Raw genomic sequence first — 20,541 nt, forward strand, 5'->3', positions numbered from 1 at the left:
GCCAAGTAGTGAATTGAAGTCCATAAAAGCACCTGTGTCTAATGTGACTAACTCTGCCCCAGCCCTTCGAATTTATTTATTTGCGATTTTATTTACCCGAAGGTGTCAGAGCGTTTCACATAAAAACCAGTTGCATTACATAAGGACTTTGGATTACATGAGTTACATAAAATGTGCATACAGCAAAAGTTGCATATAAACAAGTTGCAAGTTCACTCAAGGAAGATAAAAGACAGTAAAACGCTACATTCACATGGGAGTAGTAGTAAGTACAAAGGAAGGTCTACTACAAACGCTAGTGGTTAGAGATATATGTATATAAGTTGCATATTCACTCAAGGTTACATTTTATAAAGCGCTTATATATTGCATATTTACAGAGCATGTTTCAGAAGTACTACTGATTCCACCCCAGAAAGTCGATCTGACTCCCCCCCCCCCCCCCCCATCTCCCCCCCCCCCCGCTGTACCGATGGATACATATGCGAATGCGATAATATTTTTATTCTAAGTATAAAAGAGTAACCTGAGCGCTCATTGCTGTTTGTCTTGGGGGGCTGGGCCCTCCCCGCTTCCTGCCCGTCGTGCATCCGTCCAGGCCCCCTCCGGGCCTGGGGTGTCGGGTATCCCCCTCCTCGCCGGGCCCGTGTTTTGCTTCCTGCCGGGCTCGGCTGCACCGCAGCTCGGGTCACCCGCGCCGCACAAAGGCCCCTTTCAGGCCGGCAGCTCACGCGCAGCGCCGACCCAGGAGCTGAGGCCGGGACGGGTAACCCTTTCAGGGCCGCTGCAAGCCGGGCAGCGGCAGGATGAGGTCTGCACAAGGAGGACGGAGACTGTGCGAGAAGAAGCACCTCAGGCTGTAACAATAACTCTGGAGCATGACCGAGGTGTTATTGCAGAGCTGCGTGTGACCCCCGACCCCCCCCCCCTTTCTAGTCTCTGTACTCCAGTAGTTGGTGCTGCAGATCTGGATAGAGGTGCAATGGCAGAGCCGTGCGTGGGCCTCAGTCCTGGACTGGCACGGGGGCTGAAGGACAGGATAGAGGTGCATTGGCAGAGCCGCGTGTGGGCCTCAGTCCTGGACTGGCACGGGTGCTGAAGGGCAGGGCCGAGGTGCATTGGCAGAGCCGCGTGTGGGCCTCTGTCCTGGACTGGCACGGGTGCTGAAGGGCAGGACAGAGGTGCATTGGCAGAGCCGCGTGTGGGCCTGAGGACGGGACTGGCACGGGTGCTGGAGGGCAGGGCCGAGGTGCATTGGCAGAGCCGCGTGTGGGCCTCAGTCCTGGACTGGCACGGGTGCTGGAGGGCAGGGCCGAGGTGCATTGGCAGAGCCGCGTGTGGGCCTCAGTCCTGGACTGGCACGGGTGCTGAAGGGCAGGACAGAGGTGCATTGGCAGAGCCGTGTTTAAGCCTCGATTCTACAGAAACTAGGGTGCGCAAGGGCACCGCCCAGGTGCCTTGGCAGTGAAGGACGTGCCCTGGCACCATGTCCCAGCGGGTTCTCAGGCCCACAAACTGCCAGTCCTGTTCCTCTGCAGCCTGGCAGGGGATGACGTCATCAGCACCTGTGGTAACGCACCGCAGGCAGGTCACCCGGGGGCTTGGTCCTTAATTTTAGACGTTCTCTCCGTAGCGCCTCCCACCTGGACAGTTTGTTCTCCCTCGCAGCGCCTCCCACTAACGTTTCGTCAAAACATTCCAGTGCGTTTAGACTTGAGATGTGGCTTTATTTAAATAAAGGCTAGTGCGAGTCCTTTCCGTACTTTTAATTATTGTAAGCCTGTTTTCACAGCACATTATTTTCTGCAGATATGTTATTTATGTATCAGTAGATCTCAATATTTCAATAGCACATAATGTGATGCGTATACCCCCATGGATTCACTTTCCGATAATAACACATACATGTTGCAATATGTAAATAAGATTACACCAACTGTATCTATAAGTGCTTCACTGTTGAAATATTGAGGGACAAATATCAGAAAAAGAGAAAAAAATACTACATAAAATAAAAATAAAAACTACATTTACAACAAAAACTGAAAGCCAGAATTTGTTAATCTTTATACATGCGTGTGTACATGTAGGACTTTATCCAGTATAATTTTATATCTCCTGCTTTCTTTTTCTCCCACTACAGAGAAAAAAAACAATCTCCCCAAACCACCATCACCACTATATGACTCATCCTATTTATGACTCACCTCATTCCTCTTCCAAGATATCCCCCACCTCCCCTTGCTGACTCATCCCAGACTTCTGGGCACATTCACAGTGAAGTGTCAGAGCCGGTGTTATCCTTGTTGGTTTAATGCTGGCTCTGCCACTTCAGAAACGCAGGGCTGCACCTTACTTACAAGGTTACAGCGCAGCTCTGCGTTTCACTCCGCACTGGTGCTAATTGCAGCTGCCTAGCGCCAACGCAGGCACTGTCGCACCATAGTGCAAGGGTGCTTGCGTTGGGGGAAAAGATTGTTTATGTGCAAGGTGTCCCTTCCTGCGCATAAACAGTCACGAATGGCGTTTTGTAACTCCTATGTGTGATGCAGCAGACATAGAAATTGCAACGCATAATAAAAAATATATATATATTGTGTATGTGCAGAAAGGAACACCTTCCTGCATATAAACAATCAATGGCATTTTGCTGTTTCTCTGTGTGCTGCATAACGCACCACACACAGAAATAGCAAAAACAAGTAATTATAAAGCATTTCTCCTCGTTTCGCCAGGGTAAGACCAGGTTTTTTTTTGGTCTTAATTCTGGCACTGCTCCATATTTACGCCACCCTTGTAAATATCGGGCAGCGTCAAAATCAATGGGTGTTGTGGCGTAACACCCACCGCAACACCCACTGCCCACCCCTTTAACACTAAGTATAGTGTGAAAGGGAGCCTTATTTACAAGGCAGCATTAAGCCACGTTAAGTGGCCTTAACGCTGCCTTGTAAATAAGGCGAAGCCCCTATCACCACAGGAACGTCGAGGAAAGTGACGTTCTAGAGGCGATAGGGGCTGGTAAATATTAAGCATGGGCGGAAAATCCGTTACGCTCGCGGATTTTGCGGATTTTCGGTAAATTCGCAATCCGCGAGATTCGCGAATTTCCCGCAAAATCCGCAAATTCGCACGCAGCGGATTTTTTTTCTTTGCGGTGTAAGTTCGCAATTGCGAACATGTAGGTGCGGCGGGCAGCAACAATCTCGCACTCGCAAAATTACAAAAATTGCAATTCCGCACAAGAAATCTACTAGCAAGCAGCATAGACCTTCTGAAAATGATTATTTTTATCAGAATAGCTCCTCAGGTTGACATTTGCCTGCACTTTTTTAGATTTGAGGCCTTTTGATTTTCTTTGGATAACTTTTGGATTAGAAATCAACTTTCTCATATAAGCTTGGTGGGGCATTACAGTTGCTGTAATGCTGCTCTGCAGAAAAACGAGTTTTGCAAAAGTGAAAGCAGGTTTAAAAGTTCAAACTCATCATTAGTAACCGTTCCCTGTAGTGCTTCCTGACAAGGGCCCCTCCAAAGTTCAGTTGCTAGTTGCAACAATTGTTCAGTTGCTAGTTGCAACAATTGTATGACCCTGCTCTGACCCTCACAGCAGGCTCATAGAATAGCTACAAGTAGGCCACAAAGGTCCTGGAAAAAAAATTGCACTGCAACAGAAAGCAAATTACAGATAAGGATGCAGGTGCCAGACTGGAATTTTAAAACAATGACACATTAATAAATCAACCCCAAATTAATTCATGTCAGTTGAAGCAGGCAGGTGTGCTTGCTTTTTCCCCCCATAATCTACAGTGATGATGAACCAGAGGGTGGCATAAGGCATTGATGTACCAGAGGGTGGCATGGGTAAAACAGAGGGTGGCAGGGGTGAAACAGAGGGTGCTGGGAACCTATGATGATGAACCAGACGTAGAAACAACATAATCGTGACCGTTGCGAGCCGACATGTAAGTTCGCGATTGCGAACTGTTACAAAACCCTCGCGAACTGTAAGAAATCCTTGCGAACTGGCAGAAATCCTTGCGAACACAAAAAAAAATCCGCAAATTCGCGAGAATTCGCGGATTTTGCGGATTGCGAGTTTGCAAATTCGCAAAATTCGCGAACGCCAGATTCGCGAAATTCGCCCATGCTTAGTCAATATGCCCCTTCATTTAATACTATGAACTCCCAAATAGCCCTTTCCAAACTCTTCCCTCCTCTATCCATCCTATATCCATATATATCCAACTAACGGACTCACATGTAGGGGCGTGGCTTCAGGGGAATGTTTGAGGTGTTACATCCCACAAAAAATGTATTCTGTAGTAAATTGTTGGATGGAGGTGCTTTCTGTCGGGTATGGTGAGGTATCTGCCGGATCGGGTATGGTGTGGTATCTGTCGGATTTCACCCTGACAAACACACACACACTCTTCTCTGTGCCGTAAAACTTGGTTAGTTTAAATCTGTTGTGTTTTAAGTACCCCTAAGTATTCGAACTCCCCTCCCTCTCCACTGCCTCTTAAGCCCCCACTATGCCCTGCTTCTCATAATGCATTTTAACTAGATACGCCCGTGTGATAGTTGGGACCTCTGAAGCTTACACCGCCCCAATCTTGCTGACCAAGCTACCCCCCTGTGTCTACCACTCCCAAAAACAGTTTATATTTCCATCTACTAATCCACCACTAATCAACCTCTGGGTTCCGGAGTAGCGGGCTACTCACGAAAAGCACTTCAACGCCTCGTCAGGGGTAGTTAAGCGCTATTTAAATACAAGTACAATTAATGATTCCAGCAACTTTTCAGGGAGGGAATCGTATGCTGCTTCCAAACCTGCTGAGGAGCTCTGCTCAGTGACCTGTTCATCCAGGTGGACACATCTGAACCCGCTGAGAGCTCTCGGCAGGGCTGACTGTCATGGTGGCATTCATTGTCCGAGCTGCTCAGTGTTCAAGCCTCTCGGTGTCTGAGTCTCTCAGTGTCTGAGTCTCTCAGTGTCCGAGTCTCTCAGTGTCCGAGTCTCTCATTGTTCGAGTCTCTCGGTGTCTGAGTCTCTCGGTGTCTGAGTCTCTCGGTGTCTGAGTCTCTCGGTGTCTGAGTCTCTCGATGTCGGAGTCTCTCGGTGTCTGAGTCTCTTGTTGTCCGAGCCTCTCAGTATACGAGCCTCTCAGTGTCCGAGCCTCAGTCTCTCGGTGTCCGATACTCTCGGTGTCTGAGTCTCTCGGTGTTTGAGTCTCTTGGGGTCTGAGTCTCTCATTGTCTGAGTCTCTCGATGTCCGAGCCTCTCAGTGTACGAGCCTCTCAGTGTCCGAGCCTCTCAGTGTCCGAGCCTCTCAGTGTCCGAGCCTCAGTCTCTCGGTGTCTGAGTGTCTGAGTACCTTGGTGTCTGAGCCTCTCAGTGTCCGAGCCTCAGTCTCTCGGTGTCCGAGACTCTTGGTGTCTGAGTCTCTCGGTGTCTGAGTCTCTCGGTGTCTGAGTCTCTCGGTGTCTGAGTCTCTCGGTGTCCGAGACTCTCGGTGTCTGAGTCTCTCGGTGTCTGTGTCTCTCAGTGTCTGAGTCTCTCAGTGTCTGAGTCTCTCATTGTTCGAGTGTCTCGGTGTCTGAGTCTCTCGGTGTCTGAGTCTCTCGGTGTCTGAGTCTCTCATTGTTCGAGTCTCTCAGTGTCTGAGTCTCTCAGTGTCTGAGTCTCTCAGTGTCCGAGCCTCTCAGTGTCTAAGCCTCTCAGTGTCTGAGTCTCTCAGTGTCTGAGCCGCTCAGTGTCTGAGTCTCCCATTGTTCGAGTCTCTCAGTGTCTGAGTCTCTCAGATCTGAGTCTCTCAGTGTCCGAGTCTCTCAGTGTCTGAGTCTCTCAGATCTGATTCTCTCAGTGTCCGAGTCTCTCAGTGTCCGAGTCTCTCAGTGTCCGAGTCTCTCAGTGTCCGAGCCGCTCAGTGTCTAAGTCTCTCATTGTTCGAGTCTCTCAGTATCTGAGTCTCTCAGATCCTAGTCTCTCAGTGTCCGAGTCTCTCAGATCTGAGTCTCTCAGTGTCTGAGTCTCTCAGATCTGAGTCTCTCAGTGTCTGAGTCTCTCAGATCCTAGTCTCTCAGTGTCCGAGTCTCTCAGATCTGAGTCTCTCAGTGTCCGAGTCTCTCAGTGTCTGAGTCTCTGAGTGTCCGAGTCTCTCAGTGTCAGAGTCTCTCATTGTTCGAGTCTCTCAGTGTCTGAGTCTCTCAGTGTCAGAGTCTCTCAGATTGACTCACTCATTGTTCGGGTCTCTCAGTGTCTGAGTCTCTCTGTGTCTGAGTCTCTCAGTGTCCGAGTCTCTCAGTGTCCGAGTCTCTCAGTGTCCGAGTCTCTCAGTGTGTGAGTCTCTCAGTGTCCGAGCCGCTCAGTGCCTGAGTCTCTCATTGTTCGACTCTCTCAGTGTCTGAGTCTCTCAGATCCTAGTCTCTTAGTGTCCGAGTCTCTCAGATCTGAGTCTCTCAGTGTCTGAGTCTCTCAGATCCTAATCTCTCAGTGTCCGAGTCTCTCAGATCTGAGTCTCTCAGTGTCCGAGTCTCTCAGTGTCTGAGTCTCTCAGTGTCCGAGTCTCTCAGTGTCCGAGTCTCTCATTGTTCGAGTCTCTCGGTGTCTGAGTCTCTCGGTGTCTGAGTCTCTCGGTGTCTGAGTCTCTCGGTGTCTGAGTCTCTCATTGTTCGAGTCTCTCAGTGTCTGAGTCTCTCAGTGTCTGAGTCTCTCAGTGTCCGAGCCTCTCAGTGTCCGAGCCTCTCAGTGTCCGAGCCTCTCAGTGTCTGAGTCTCTCAGTGTCTGAGCCGCTCAGTGTCTGAGTCTCCCATTGTTCGAGTCTCTCAGTGTCTGAGTCTCTCAGATCTGAGTCTCTCAGTGTCCGAGTCTCTCAGTGTCTGAGTCTCTCAGATCTGATTCTCTCAGTGTCCGAGTCTCTCAGTGTCCGAGTCTCTCAGTGTCCGAGTCTCTCAGTGTCCGAGTCTCTCAGTGTCCGAGCCTCTCAGTGTCTGAGTCGCTCAGTGTCCGAGCCGCTCAGTGTCTGAGTCTCTCATTGTTCGAGTCTCTCAGTGTCTGAGTCTCTCAGATCCTAGTCTCTCAGTGTCCGAGTCTCTCAGATCTGAGTCTCTCAGTGTCTGAGTCTCTCAGATCTGAGTCTCTCAGTGTCTGAGTCTCTCAGATCCTAGTCTCTCAGTGTCCGAGTCTCTCAGATCTGAGTCTCTCAGTGTCCGAGTCTCTCAGTGTCTGAGTCTCTGAGTGTCCGAGTCTCTCAGTGTCAGAGTCTCTCATTCTTCGAGTCTCTCAGTGTCTGAGTCTCTCAGTGTCAGAGTCTCTCAGATTGAGTCACTCATTGTTCGAGTCTCTCAGTGTCTGAGTCTCTCAGTGTCTGAGTCTCTCAGTGTCTGAGTCTCTCAGTGTCTGAGTCTCTCTGTGTCTGAGTCTCTCTGTGTCCGAGTCTCTCAGTGTCCGAGTCTCTCAGTGTCCGAGTCTCTCAGTGTCCGAGTCTCTCAGTGTCTGAGTCTCTCAGTGTCCGAGCCGCTCAGTGTCTGAGTCTCTCATTGTTCGACTCTCTCAGTGTCTGAGTCTCTCAGATCCTAGTCTCTTAGTGTCCGAGTCTCTCAGATCTGAGTCTCTCAGTGTCTGAGCCTCTCAGATCCTAATCTCTCAGTGTCCGAGTCTCTCAGATCTGAGTCTCTCAGTGTCCGAGTCTCTCAGTGTCTGAGTCTCTCAGTGTCTGAGTCTCTCAATGTCAGAGTCTCTCAGATTGAGTCTCTCTGTGTCTGAGTCTCTCAGTGTCAGAGTCTCTCAGATTGAGTCTCTCATTGTTCGAGTCTCTCAGTGTCTGAGTCTCTCAGTGTCTGAGTCTCTCAGTGTCTGAGTCCCTCAGTGTCTGAGTCCCTCAGTGTCCGAGCCGCTCAGTGTCTGAGTCTCTCATTGTTCGAGCCTCTCAGTGTCCGAGTCTCTCAGTGTCTGAGTCTCTCAAATCTGAGTCTCTCAGATGAGTCTCTCAGTGTCTGAGTCTCTCAGTGTCTGAGTCTCTCAGGGTCCAAGCCTTGCGGTGTCCGAGTCTCTCAGTGTCTGAGTCTCTCATTGTTCGAGTCTCTCAGTGTCTGAGTCTCTCAGATCTGAGTCTCTCAGTGTCCGAGTCTCTCAGATCTGAGTCTCTCAGTGTCCGAGTCTCTCAGTGTCCGAGTCTCTCAGTGTCCGGGTCTCTCAGTGTCCGAGCCGCTCAGTGTCTGAGTCTCTCAGTGTCTGAGTCTCTCAGTGTCCGAGCCTCTCAGTGTCTAAGCCTCTCAGTGTCTGAGTCTCTCAGTGTCCGAGCCGCTCAGTGTCTGAGTCTCTCATTGTTCGAGTCTCTCAGATCTGAGTCTCTCAGTGTCCGAGTCTCTCAGTGTCTGAGTCTCTCATTGTTCGAGTCTCTCAGTGTCTGAGTCTCTCAGTGTCAGAGTCTCTCAGATTGAGTCACTCATTGTTTGAGTCTCTCAGTGTCTGAGTCTCTCTGTGTCTGAGTCTCTCTGTGTCTGAGTCTCTCTGTGTCTGAGTCTCTCAGATTGAGTCTCTCTGTGTCTGAGTCTCTCAGTGTCAGAGTCTCTCAGATTGAGTCTCTCATTGTTCGAGTCTCTCAGTGTCTGAGTCTCTCAGTGTCTGAGTCCCTCAGTGTCTGAGTCCCTCAGTGTCTGAGTCCCTCAGTGTCCGAGCCTCTCAGTGTCTGAGTCTCTCATTGTTCGAGCCTCTCAGTGTCTGAGTCTCTCAGATCTGAGTCTCTCAGTGTCCGAGTCTCTCAGTGTCCGAGTCTCTCAGTGCCTGAGTCTCTCAGATCTGAGTCTCTCAGATGAGTCTCTCAGTGTCCGAGTCTCTCAGTGTCTGGGTCTCTCAGTGTCTGAGTCTCTCATATCTGTGTCTCTCAGATTGTGTCTCTCAGTGTCCGAGACTCTCAGTGTCTGAGTCTCTCATTGTTCGAGTCTCTCAGTCTCTGAGTCTCTCGGTGTCTGAGTCTCTCAGTGTCTGAGTCGCTCAGTGTCCGAGACACTCAGTGTCCGAGTCTCTCATTTTTGGAGTGTTAGACCTGACATCATTGGTGTTAGTCTCCCTTCCATTTTTTGACGGATTGCCTCCTCTGTTTTGATATGTTTTTGCTGGTTATATGTTTTGGGCAATGTGCCACTGCTAATCAGTGCCACAGTGCAAGTGCTCCCTATGTTAAATTGATGTACTTATTGGTTATTCCATGATTTGGTTATTGGACTTACTGTCAGCCCCTAGTACAGTGCACCATGTGTGCCCAGGGCTTGAATATCAAATCCTGCTGGTGGGCTTGCAGCACTGGTTGTGCCACTCACAGAAGCAGCTTGTAAAGTGTGTCTCAGGCCTGCCATTGCAAGGCCTGTATGTAGTCTGTGACTACCATGTCTACTTGGCCAAGTGCACCCACTTACTAGTCCCTAAACCTTCCCTTTGCTTCATATTAGACACCCCTTTGGTAGGCCCAAGGGCAGGGTGCATTGTAAGTATAAGGTAGGACATGCTCTGATGTGTGTAGCATTTCCTTATAGTGAATTACAGCCATTTTCGTTTTTCACTATTGAAGGCTACCTGTTCTCATAGGCCAGAATGGGCAGTTAGATTATTACATTCTTATAATCCTAACTGACTCAGGGAACATGGTAGAAATTCGAATTTAGTATGCCTGAACTCAGAATATTAAAATACATCTTTTAGTAAAGTTTATTTTAATATTCTGTGTTTGCAAATACCACTTTTATAAAGTAGGTATTTGCTTGCCTAACCATGTGAGCCTTCCACTGCTGGGTTGGGTATTCCTTGTCTGGGTTTGTGAGTGACAGGGCTGGGGAATTCCAGGAGACAGGCTGGGGCAGCCCAGTGGCGAATAGAGAGATCAGCATCCAGATGGGAGGGAGGAGTGCACCTGGGACCAGAATAGGGCTGGGCCTTCCCTCCACAATGCTGGCTCCACCCCCTGTGGCTTGTCTGATGTCTCTGCCCTGCACTGTGAAAGGAGAGAAGGAATCATGTCAACAGAGTGCTCCAGAGCTGCATCATCCCTCCCCTATGCTGGCTCCACCTATTGTGGGGCGGCTGATGTCTATGCCCTGCACAGTGAAAGAAAGAGGAGAGTCATGTAAACACAGTGCTCAGGAACTGGTTTGAACTAGACAGAGGCCTCTCCGCCTTCAGAGAACAAAGGATTTTGGGATATAAATATTGGGACCCAGTCCCAAGGACTTTAGATCACTTCTGGAACAAGAAACCTTTCTGCCAAGGAGAAGAACCAAGGAAGCTGCTGGAGTTTGGACTGCCCCTCTGCCAGTGTGCTGTTTGCTGGGTTGGCCTGCAGTGGTTGCTTCATTGCCAAGGGAAAGGAGAAGGAACTTTTAAGGACTTTCATTTATCTACAGAATATTCTCCAGGGGCTTGAACTGTGCTTGCCTCCTGCTGAAGTCTCAGGGCCAAAAGACTTCACCTCCAGCTCCCTCCTGAATTTCCATGCTGGGAATTCTGACTCCAGTCACTTGAGTGCCACTGGGAGCTGAAAGCGCGACGCATCGTGAAGAAGCGTGTCGCCGCCGCAGCTGAAATCGTCACAACGCCGGAGAAGCGAGCCTTCGCCGCATCTCCCTGGAAGCGTGTTTTCATCGAAGCTGCCTGCTGTCGCATCACAGGAGAAGCGTGACGCCATCGAGAGAGTCGCCATCGCATCGTCGCAAGGCTGCCAGGGCGTCATCGCATCGCCGCATCAAGGGCGCCATCTTCTCGCATCACAACCCGATCATCGCATCACATCAAGGCGCCATCTTGCACACCACAACGGGCCCGCAGGCCGAGAATCTACGCATCACCTCTGCACCGGTAAGACGCACAACGCATCCCCTACTCTGCGCAAGCATTGAGCCACGACGCATCATCTCCCCCGGGATCACGGAACCGACGCATCTCCCCTATTGCGAGCCTTTTGTTTACTTTGTGTTACGCATCCAGGTACTTTGTGGAGAACTTTGTCGCATTCATCATCAACTTGAACTAAGCAACTTTAATCATCTTTTAAGCAATCTTAAGTGTAGTGTTGTGGATTTTTGTCGTTTGTGGTCTTATGTTTAAGTCTATATAAAGAATACTTATTTTTATAAAACCTGTGTTGTGTCCATCTGTAGTGTTTTCACTGTATTATTGTGTATATTCACAAATGCTTAACACACTGTCTCTGAGATAAGCCTGTCTGCTCGTGCCAAGCTACCAAGGGGGTGAGAAGGGGTTATTAAGGAGTGTAATCCCTTTATCCTGACTTAGAAGTAAGGGTCCCTATTTGGACAAAGTTGAATACCATTGCCAACTAGAGACCCCCAGATCTAACACTGAGTCTCTCAGTGTCAGAGTCTCTCAGATCTGAGTCTCTCAGTGTCCGAGACTCTCAGTGTCCGAGTCTCTCCTTGTTCGAGTCTCTCGGTGTCTGAGTCTCTCAGTATCTGAGTCTCTCTGTGTCTGAGACTCTCGGTGTCTGAGACTCTCGGTGTCTGAGTCTCTCAGTGTCAGAGCCTCTCAGTGTCAGAGCCTCTCAGTGTCCGAGACTCTCGCTGTCTGAGTCTCACTGCTGGAAGGGCAATGCATGCTGCTGCCCATAATAGAGGTGCATCAGCAGAGCTGTGCATGGGGCTCGTTGCTGGATGGGCAGTGTGTGCTGCTGCTCATGATAGAGGTGCATTAGCAGAGCTGTGCGTGGTCGTCGGTGCAGGAAAGGGCTGTGCAGGCTGCTGCTCATGACAGAGGTGCATTAGCAGAGCTGTGCATGGGCATCGGTGCTGGAAGGCAGAAGACAAAGACAAGAAGGCCCGGCCTAAAGGTAAATAAATGCAACTTTTACACACACTCTCTATGTTAAATTACGTTCTGGTAATGGCTGATAACTAATTCTGCAATGAAACACATACAAATATACGTCCCTCTCTGAGTGGACCCCGTCTGAGGCGGGACTAGTGCTCTATTTATTGAAATGTGCTGGAACAGAATTCAGGGGCCGCTCCTCCGCGTGGCCGCAGGAGCGTCACCCCACTGCTTTCTCGCAGTGCGAGAAGCAGAAACATAAAATGGTATATTAAATATGGGGACGCCTAGAGAAAATGGCCTCCCCATAGACGCCTAAGGGGTCGGCGTCCTAGCCAATCACAATGCTGCCATTGCTGTTTTGTGGTTGGCTTAGAGGAGGAGAGGGAGGCTGCCTGCTTCCAGAGATAGAGAGAGAAGACGCAACGCTGGACTGGAGGCAAAGGTAAGTAAAAAAAAAGTATTTTTTTTAATTACCCCCCACCCCCCGGCGCGACCCCATCCCTGTGCGACCCCCCAACCGCGAGTCATGCCGGCCGCGACAGGAACAGATGGAAGGAAACTAAGACTGCCTTCCCACTGCGTGATGCTCGGACATCCTGCACTTTGCATTCACCTGCCTCCAGTTATATAGTGGAAACCCCGCCCCGCCCCCTGGGAGTCATCATGCGCTGCTTGGAGACTACCAGTCTTCTATGCACTGTGCGCAATGAGCTTCGTGCGACCACAACTTACCAGTATGCATCGAGGCAGGCCCTCCTGGGTGCAGTTCGGGCCCCTGGGGGCCTTCCTTGGCTCCTCCTGTCACTTCAGGGCTGTCTTGGCCGGAGTCCGCCATCTTGTAACTGTGAACCAGAAGCAGATAGGGTGAATTAGCAGGAGCATTCTCGTGTTTGAATCCTTCTCAGAGACATTTAAAGGCACGGGCAAAATGTACAAATGCCCAGAGCCCAATCAATCAAGTCTACCCGGGGGCAGTCTATTTCTCTGTCTCCCCCTCTCATCCTCTGTCTACCTATCGCTACTTCTAACAGGGGCGGCTAGTAACTTAAAAATTGGTGGGTTACAGCACCGAAAAACTCTCTGAGGGAAGGAAGGTTGTTAACTTCCTGCATGCCAACCCAACGAATCTCACGCTGTTTTCAACATGAGAGCAGCTTCGGGACTGGTTGGAGCAGGCTAACCCAGCGCTCATTTTGTGGCTGGGGCCATGTACCTGCAATCCCCAGCTGCTTTACAGTGCTGGGATTGCTGGCTCTGAAGAGCACTAGCCGGAAAGGCCAGGTGTAGATAGCCGACCAATCTGACATGCACACTAAGCACCTGCAGACGTCATCCTGCAATTCTCAGGAATCTGCCCCTCCCCCACCGTCACACTCGCGCTAGCGCGGCTGGCGGCACACAGAATAATAAAATGGTAATAACCCTTTTATTACTCTGTGTTTACCTGCTGCACAGCAGGCGGGGTGACACTCCTCCCCCTTAACAGAGGAGTCGCCGCTGACCTCCAAGGACTTTTGGGGCCCCGGGCAAGACGTATTTATACCGTATTTCATCTGTTGTTCTGTCACCCTGTTTATGAAAGTTAAGAATTCCATTTTGTTTGCTATTATGCAGGCATGAATTGGCAGAAAATCAGTGATAAGACTCAAAGCTGTTCTGATAAGAGACCCCAAAATATGTGTTGCCTGTGGCCCCAAAAATCCTTATAATGCATCATGCATAGTGGGGTTTGCAGAAACATCTCGCTCCATCTCTTAAGCGCTGCAGAAACAATAGCTTCGTAAACATGTGTTGAGAGGGATGTTTGGTATTCACATGTACGCTGAGGCTTCTTGGCACTATGGTCCTCATTACCAGATGTGTTATTTCACCTGGAGTGTTAACTCTGGGTGAAGTAAAGCACATCCGAATTGTAAGTGTTTCAAGGGCCGGAATTATTCGGTCCATAAACTCTGGATCCAATAATTCTGGGTCCGGAGACGCCAGGGGCCTCCTTATTGGGTATTTGATGTAGGACGCCGCCGCAAGTCTTCTTGCTGCACTGCCCTGCGTTGAAGCAAAAGGGCGGGAATGCTTCGTTGTTATCCAATACGGTGCATTCCTGTCTTTTCCCCCTTTTCCACGCAAGCACCCTTGCACCATGGTGATGAGTGCCTGTGTTGTCGGCAGGATTGGTTTTGTGCAGGACGGGGCACCTTCCTGCAAAAAACCAATCCTGAGAGGCCTTTTCCTCTTTCTATGCATGCTGCAGAGTGCAGCACGCGTGCGCTGGGGGCTCATAAATATGTCCCCAGGCATCTCACAGGTGCTGAAATGCTGAAAAACTGCACAATAAAACACCCAGTGAATCTGGGTGTGAGCAGCTGTATCACATTTCAGGAATAAAACTCCTAATGGCCAGACTTTGCGCTGCAAAGACACTAGCCTGTACATTTATTTCTGGCCTTCTGAGGTCCCTGCGGCACAGTCCAGCCAGCTTGTAATGAGGCCTAAGTGAGGCGTGATGTGCAGCCTGAGACCAGACAGAAGTAACATGGAAACAGCAGTTTCTTCTACTTCTTGTACAGTTTTTCACATTGGAGTTCACAGCTGAAGTTGAAACAATGCCAAGCCAATGGGTCATTTTCAGTGATAAGTCAGCCATATTGGCTTTGCTGAAGCCTCTGGTCCCACTGGATGCTCTTTCTTCCAGTGGCCCAGCGGCAGAATCAAGGGGGTGTCAATACTGTATCTTTTCAAAGGCCCAGTGGCTGAATCGGATTTCTGGGGATGCCAAAGGATGGTTCATCTTAAGTGCACTGGTATACCTAGCAATGAATGCTTTGCCGTAAAGCGAAGCACCGTGTCTCTCAGTGAAACAAACCGGCCCTTCGAGCACTCCACTGGTTGCCAATATGCGAAAGAGTGCAGTTCGAAGCTCTCTGCATGACTCACAAAATTCTGCACGGTAAAGCTCCTCCCTTCCTTAAAAACCTCATTGTCCCTTACACAACTAAGAGAACACTTCGGTCCACGAACGCACACCGGACCTTGATACCGAAGATCAAGAGGGCGCGATCCGGAGGCCGTTTGTTCTCGTACAACGCCTCCAAATTGTGGAATTCGCTCCCCCTGGACATACGGGCACAACCCAATCTTGCCTCATTCTGCAAAAACCTAAAGACCTGGCTGTTCCCTTAAGGTTTCTCCTACCAATTTCGCTTGCCTCTATCAATTAGTGCTGGGACGCTCACGGGCAGCCATGCGCTCTATAAATCTTTAAATTCAATCATTTCAATTCAATAAAAGGATTGCTTGTTGTGTGCTAGAATTGATTGTGGCATACGGTGTGATGACTGAGTGTACTTTTCAGATGTAAAATAGCCGCTCATGCGTTGCACCGAGGGGGAGGAACGGTAGACCAAACAGCCAAGAGCATGGAGTTGAGAACATAAACTCCTGTGGGCTGGTCCAAGAAGTGATTGACACTGTCTTGAAGCAATGGCTGAAAGGGGTTGACCCAAACAAACCAATGGGTGAAGTGCTTGAAGTTTACTTATGTGTAAGCAATAAATCACCTGCACCTAGAAGCCAAACCTAAAAAACTAAAACAATGCACTGAACTCCAACTGAGAAGCATACAGGCTGGTCCCAGTAAAATGGACAATGGTGTAGCTTCCAGAAGTGTGTCTGCACCTACAGAGCCTCAGTGTACGGAAGCACTGAGCTGTGTATCCCTGTCCGATCCAGGGTATCAGACTGCATAATGCCATATTCTCTCTGCAAGGAACTCCAGGGTGTTGATGTTCTAGGCAGTGCATTCTCTTAAGTGTAACTCGTGTGTCAGTGGACTGCGCCGTGCATTGTCTGTCGTCTATTGCCAGTCTGTTTATGAGCTGTGGAAAGCTTTATCTGTAGTGTAAACCTAAACACCTCAATGCAGTGTCTGTAGTGTAATTTGAACCTAAAGCTGTATCTGTAGTGTATTGTATTGTATTGTAATTGCATGTATATAGTGCTTAATACCCCTGACGAGGCGTCAAGCGCTTTTTTGGCAAGTAGCATACTACTCCGGAGCCCATAAAGGATTAGTGTTGGATTTATATAGTGAAATATGAAAGTCATTTAAGTGATGGATATTAGTCAGTTATTTGGGTTTGGAAGGATAGCAGAAGGATAGAAGAGGAAAAAAGATTTGTATTTATATAGTGTTTGTTACCCCAATGGGGTAACAAAGTGCTTCTTTGGGCGAGTAGAACGCTACTAGTGGTGAATTAGTATGGTGAAAATATGAAACTAATTTGAGTGGTGGATATTAGTCAGTTATTTGGAGTGAGAAGGATAGCAGAGGGACTGAAGGGGAAGAAAGGTTTGCATTTATATAACACCTGTTACCCCTGATGGGTGTTGAAGTGCTTTTCTGGCGAGTAGCACGCTACTCTGGAACCTATAAAAGATTAGTGTTGAATTAGTATAGTGGAATATGAAATTTGAGAAGGGACGAAGTTAGTCTGTTATTTTGATTGAAAAGGATAGTGGAGGGATAGAAGAGTGAAGGATTTAGATATATCTATTTATTTTTTTAGATTTTTTGTTGTTATTTTTAGAGGTCTTAGCGGTAGGAGGAGGCTTAGGATGAGTAAAAAGGGATGTGGAGGAAAAGAGTCAGAGGGAAGAGTTTAGAAAGGCTAGTTTTGGGGGTTCTGTATAGTAAAAGAGGTGTCAGATGATGCAATGAGTGGTAGAGTAAGGGAGAGTCTAGAAAGGGTTATTTTGGGAAAAATAGTATTGGTATGAGGTTTGGGATAAATGAGAGAGTGGGTGTAGATGATATGATGACAGATGTATAGGGTGAGAGATAGGGTAGTGAATTGGAAAGAGTAGTAGAAAGAAGTTTGAGATGAGTCAGAAAGTTGGGCTAGAAGATATATTGAGAGAATTATAGGCTGAGAAATAGGGTAGTGCATTGGAAATGCCAAATTAGAAGAAAGTGATAAATATATAGATCCATAAGTACATTGAAAGTATATAGATGCATAAAGGAGGTAAGTATATGTAGATTAAAGATATTGATAGAGGCACAGGATGAAAAATAGGGTAGAGCATTGGATATGCTTTTTCAGGAGAAAAGTAACAAATACCCAGATCCATGTACATGGAAGGTACATAGATGCAAAATAGAAGCAAGGACATGTAGACCAAAGATGCACCAGATAAACTCCAGTTTTCAAGTGTTTTTGTACTTTAGTGTAAACCTAAACACCTCAATGCAGTGTCTGCAGTGCAATTCGAACCTATTGATGCATAGGTCATTATCTGAACTGTAACTCTAGTGTATTGGTGCACTGCAGTGTAGTGCCTATAGTCTGAACCAATGTGTTGGTGCACTGATCCGTACATTTTTGAAGTATAACTGCATTACATCGATGCACTGCACAGTGCAGCATCTGCAGTCTACATCAGCAGTCCAATTCCAGTGCACTGCTGCGCGGTGCAGTGCCACTGCAGTCCAGTCCATTGGTGCTAACTCAATGTCTGCTGTCTAATTCCAGTGCACTGCTCCACTACACAGTGTAACTCCACTCTATTGGTGCACTGGGTGAAGCTATATCTGCAGTATTCCAGTGTACTGATGCACTGCACAGTACACTGCAGCTCTAGAGCATCAACACACTGCACTTTGCTATGTCTTTAGTTTCCGCACTGTGCAGTATCACAGTATTGACCATCATTGCAAGTCCAATATATCGAACCAGTGCATCGGGCGGTGTCTACAGTGCAGCTCTGCTCAGCGTGTGCAGTGTGCCAGTGTTACTCCAGTAGACGAGAGGTTTTGTGAAACTCCTGTACAAGCTGGCTCACTGCCACTTCGAATATATTATGGTGGGATGGGAAACCAAGTGAATACAAGGATTGCTGGGCTGTTCCTAAATATTATTGAGGAAGAAAAGGAAAGTGTCACTGTAGTGTGTCGGATGTCGTAGGATCTCAGGGAGTCCTACCGTTGGGCATCCATTTTGTTGGATGTAATGCCCTCATACACCCTTTCGGGTGTCATGCTTCATCATCTGGGCTGCTCCTCGTTGGGTCGGCGGTGCAATACCCAACGGGCGACACCTCGAAGAGGGGCACTTTGGTGGAGATCTTCTATCCAACTGCCGTTAAGATAAAGTGCGGGTGTGGGGCCAGGAAAGCGCCCGTTGGGTATTGCACCGCCGACCCAACGAGAAGCAGCCCAGATGATCAAGCATGACACCTGAAAGGGTGTGTGAGGGCATTACATCCAACAAAATGGATGCCCAACGGTAGGACTCCCTGAGATCCTACGACATCCGACACACTGCAGTGACACTTTCCTTTTCTTCCTCAATAATATTTAGGAACAGCCCAGCAATCCTTGTATTCACTTGCTTGCTGAGGGCACCGCTGTGGCTGGACCTACCACTCAGTAGGAGTGGTGATTGCCCTCACCTTAACACCCCTCCCTTTTGTTGTAAGATAGGATGGGAAACCAATCAGTGTTTGGTGAAGAGCGCAGTCATTCGTTGGTCCTTCAGTCTGTAAATTGCCCCGGGCCGGTGTTCCATCTGGTTAAGTACCCTGGTCTGGGTCACAAAGTCTGGGGAAGGGTGGTCCCTTCACGTGGTGTACACCACAGATGCTCGTCAATTTCAACTCTTTCATGAATTTGTGGTAGGCCGATTGGGATCTCGAGATGGGACCAGGCTTCTCCCAGAGTTGGGATCTGAAGGTCTCAAAGGTTTAACTCCTGTGTTACTCCTGCCTCATCTTTCCAAGACATCCTAGTGAAGTCTGGACCAGGGCGGTACGTTGTACATTATTAGGTTTTGGAGATAGTGTCCTGGTTTCAATTCACCTTGTGTATGAAGCGTAGGATCTAAAGTGAATTGCTGTTGGACAGGGATCTAATGAAGAGCCTCTTAGGTGAGGGTAAGGTGCCAAGTCAGAGGCATTTGTAAGGCACACACAATCCAAAGGTTTCCTGGTGGTGGTCAAACCCCTCCAGATTATAATATTTTTGGGACTCTTACTTCTTAATGGCCTGGATTATCATGTTATAAAGTCAACCCTGGAGAGGATCAGGCATCAGGTTGGACCCACCTGATGGTCGTCTGGGGAGCGGGAGAACTTTTGTCAACTTGAAAAACTGGATCCCAGCCCCTTAAGAAGGGTGTCCATGCGGGCATGGAGGGCATCACAATGTCCAACACAACACTTTAGATTCTTACACCTTGCACTAAGGGAACTGAGATGAAGGGAATGGGGGAAGGGGGTCTTCAGGATCCAGTGAGGAAGATCTCAGTTGCTGTTCAAGAAGATACAGCTTCAGAAAGAGAAAACATGCTCGAAGCAAGGGTGGTGTTGCGTTGGGTCTCGGGTCCACCAGGCGATGGTTCTGAGTGTTGTCTGCATAAAACTGGAGGTGATGGGATTCTACGATGTAAGCCGATGACAGGATAAAGGCAATAAATGGACATAGGTAGGAGCAGTTTTGGACATTGCATGCAATTGGTCTGACAGTTCTGACACTGCTGATGCAGCTTTCTTGGCTTCGGTTCAGGAGAAGGGACTTGATCCAGCTCAGGTGGTGCCTGATATCGCTGCCAGTTCTTGCTGGTGGCAATGAGGAATCCGGTGATCAAGAAGATGAAGGGCGGTGATGGGTTCACGTTCAAGGCACTGCTAAGGTCTCCTCCTGGATCTTTCTTGCCATGTCTTAGGTGCGTCTATTGGTCGAAGCCCCACCGGTGATCATGTAATGCGCTATGGTCGCGTATAATCCGACAGCTGGTTTGTATCCTCAGTTTCCAAGTTTCTCATTGGGAAAGGGAAGAAAGAGGTGGACCGGGAGTGGACATCCATACGGGGAGCACCTGCAAGAGGTGTACATGGAGTCTGCCAGTACTTAGGATTTCCCATGTCTGACACTGGAGCAGTGGGGTTTACACACAGGGGTCCATTGTGCATATTGCCTTCCAGCTTTTAGCCAATGAAACTTCCCATCGTAGTCTGCACAGTTTGATTGGTTGCCTTGGCTAAAGCTTTTGCCTTTTTCTCAAAACTACACTGTGTGGTGCAGTATCTGCAATTTATCCAAATGAAGCGGCTTGCAGTGAGTATCTTCAGGTTATGCACAGTGAAATGTGCTTTGTAATCCAGTATACTCATATATTCAGGGTCTCTCCAGTGAAAAGCTGTGCTTTGTTCTGCAGTATCTACTGTGTAACTCCAGTGTTTTGTTGAAGTGCACAGCGCACCTGACAGGGAGATTTTATACCTACATTCTTGCATGTCACATCGCCCGCGTTTAATTAGTGAGTCTGCCAAGCTGTACAGTAGGCTTCAGACATATGTCTGCCTTACCCCTTCGATGGTTACAGCAGTGCTTATTTTGAGCCAGTGGTTTCCAGTGCTCGGCACAAGCACTTATTTGTCAACACCGGCGCTTGTGACAGTCTGCCACATGGTAGCAGTGTTTGTCTAAATTAGAGATGAGCACAACAACAGTTGTTTATGAATTCAATATACATAAAAAAATGACTAATACCTGCTGTCTAAACTATTCTTGTAGCTTTGGGTGGCCTGGAAAAGGCTGAATTGTCACACTTGTCGGGTGTGAGGGTCAGTAGTTGTGCTGATTCTGTCATTGGAAGCATGCCAGAGGCAATGGGTGCTGCAAGCTGCAGTGGCCTCCTGACGCGGGCCCTGGCACT

General features: G+C 48.6%; 1 protein-coding gene across 2 annotated transcripts in view; it reads right to left on the reverse strand.

Moving 5' to 3' along the window:
* LOC147684443 (uncharacterized) overlaps positions 1–20,541 on the reverse strand; it is a 152,133-nt gene that overhangs the window by 76,985 nt on the left and 54,607 nt on the right. For both annotated transcript variants that reach the window (XM_086940373.1, XM_086940372.1), the window contains exon 3: positions 12,560–12,669. In XM_086940373.1, the coding sequence (XP_086796499.1) occupies positions 12,560–12,662 (103 nt within the window). In that variant the 5' untranslated portion in view covers positions 12,663–12,669. The remainder of the gene's footprint in view (positions 1–12,559; positions 12,670–20,541) is intronic.

Source organism: Lissotriton vulgaris, chromosome 10 (genome assembly GCF_964263255.1).
Source record: "Lissotriton vulgaris chromosome 10, aLisVul1.2, whole genome shotgun sequence".
Classification (NCBI taxonomy): Eukaryota; Metazoa; Chordata; class Amphibia; order Caudata; family Salamandridae; genus Lissotriton; species Lissotriton vulgaris.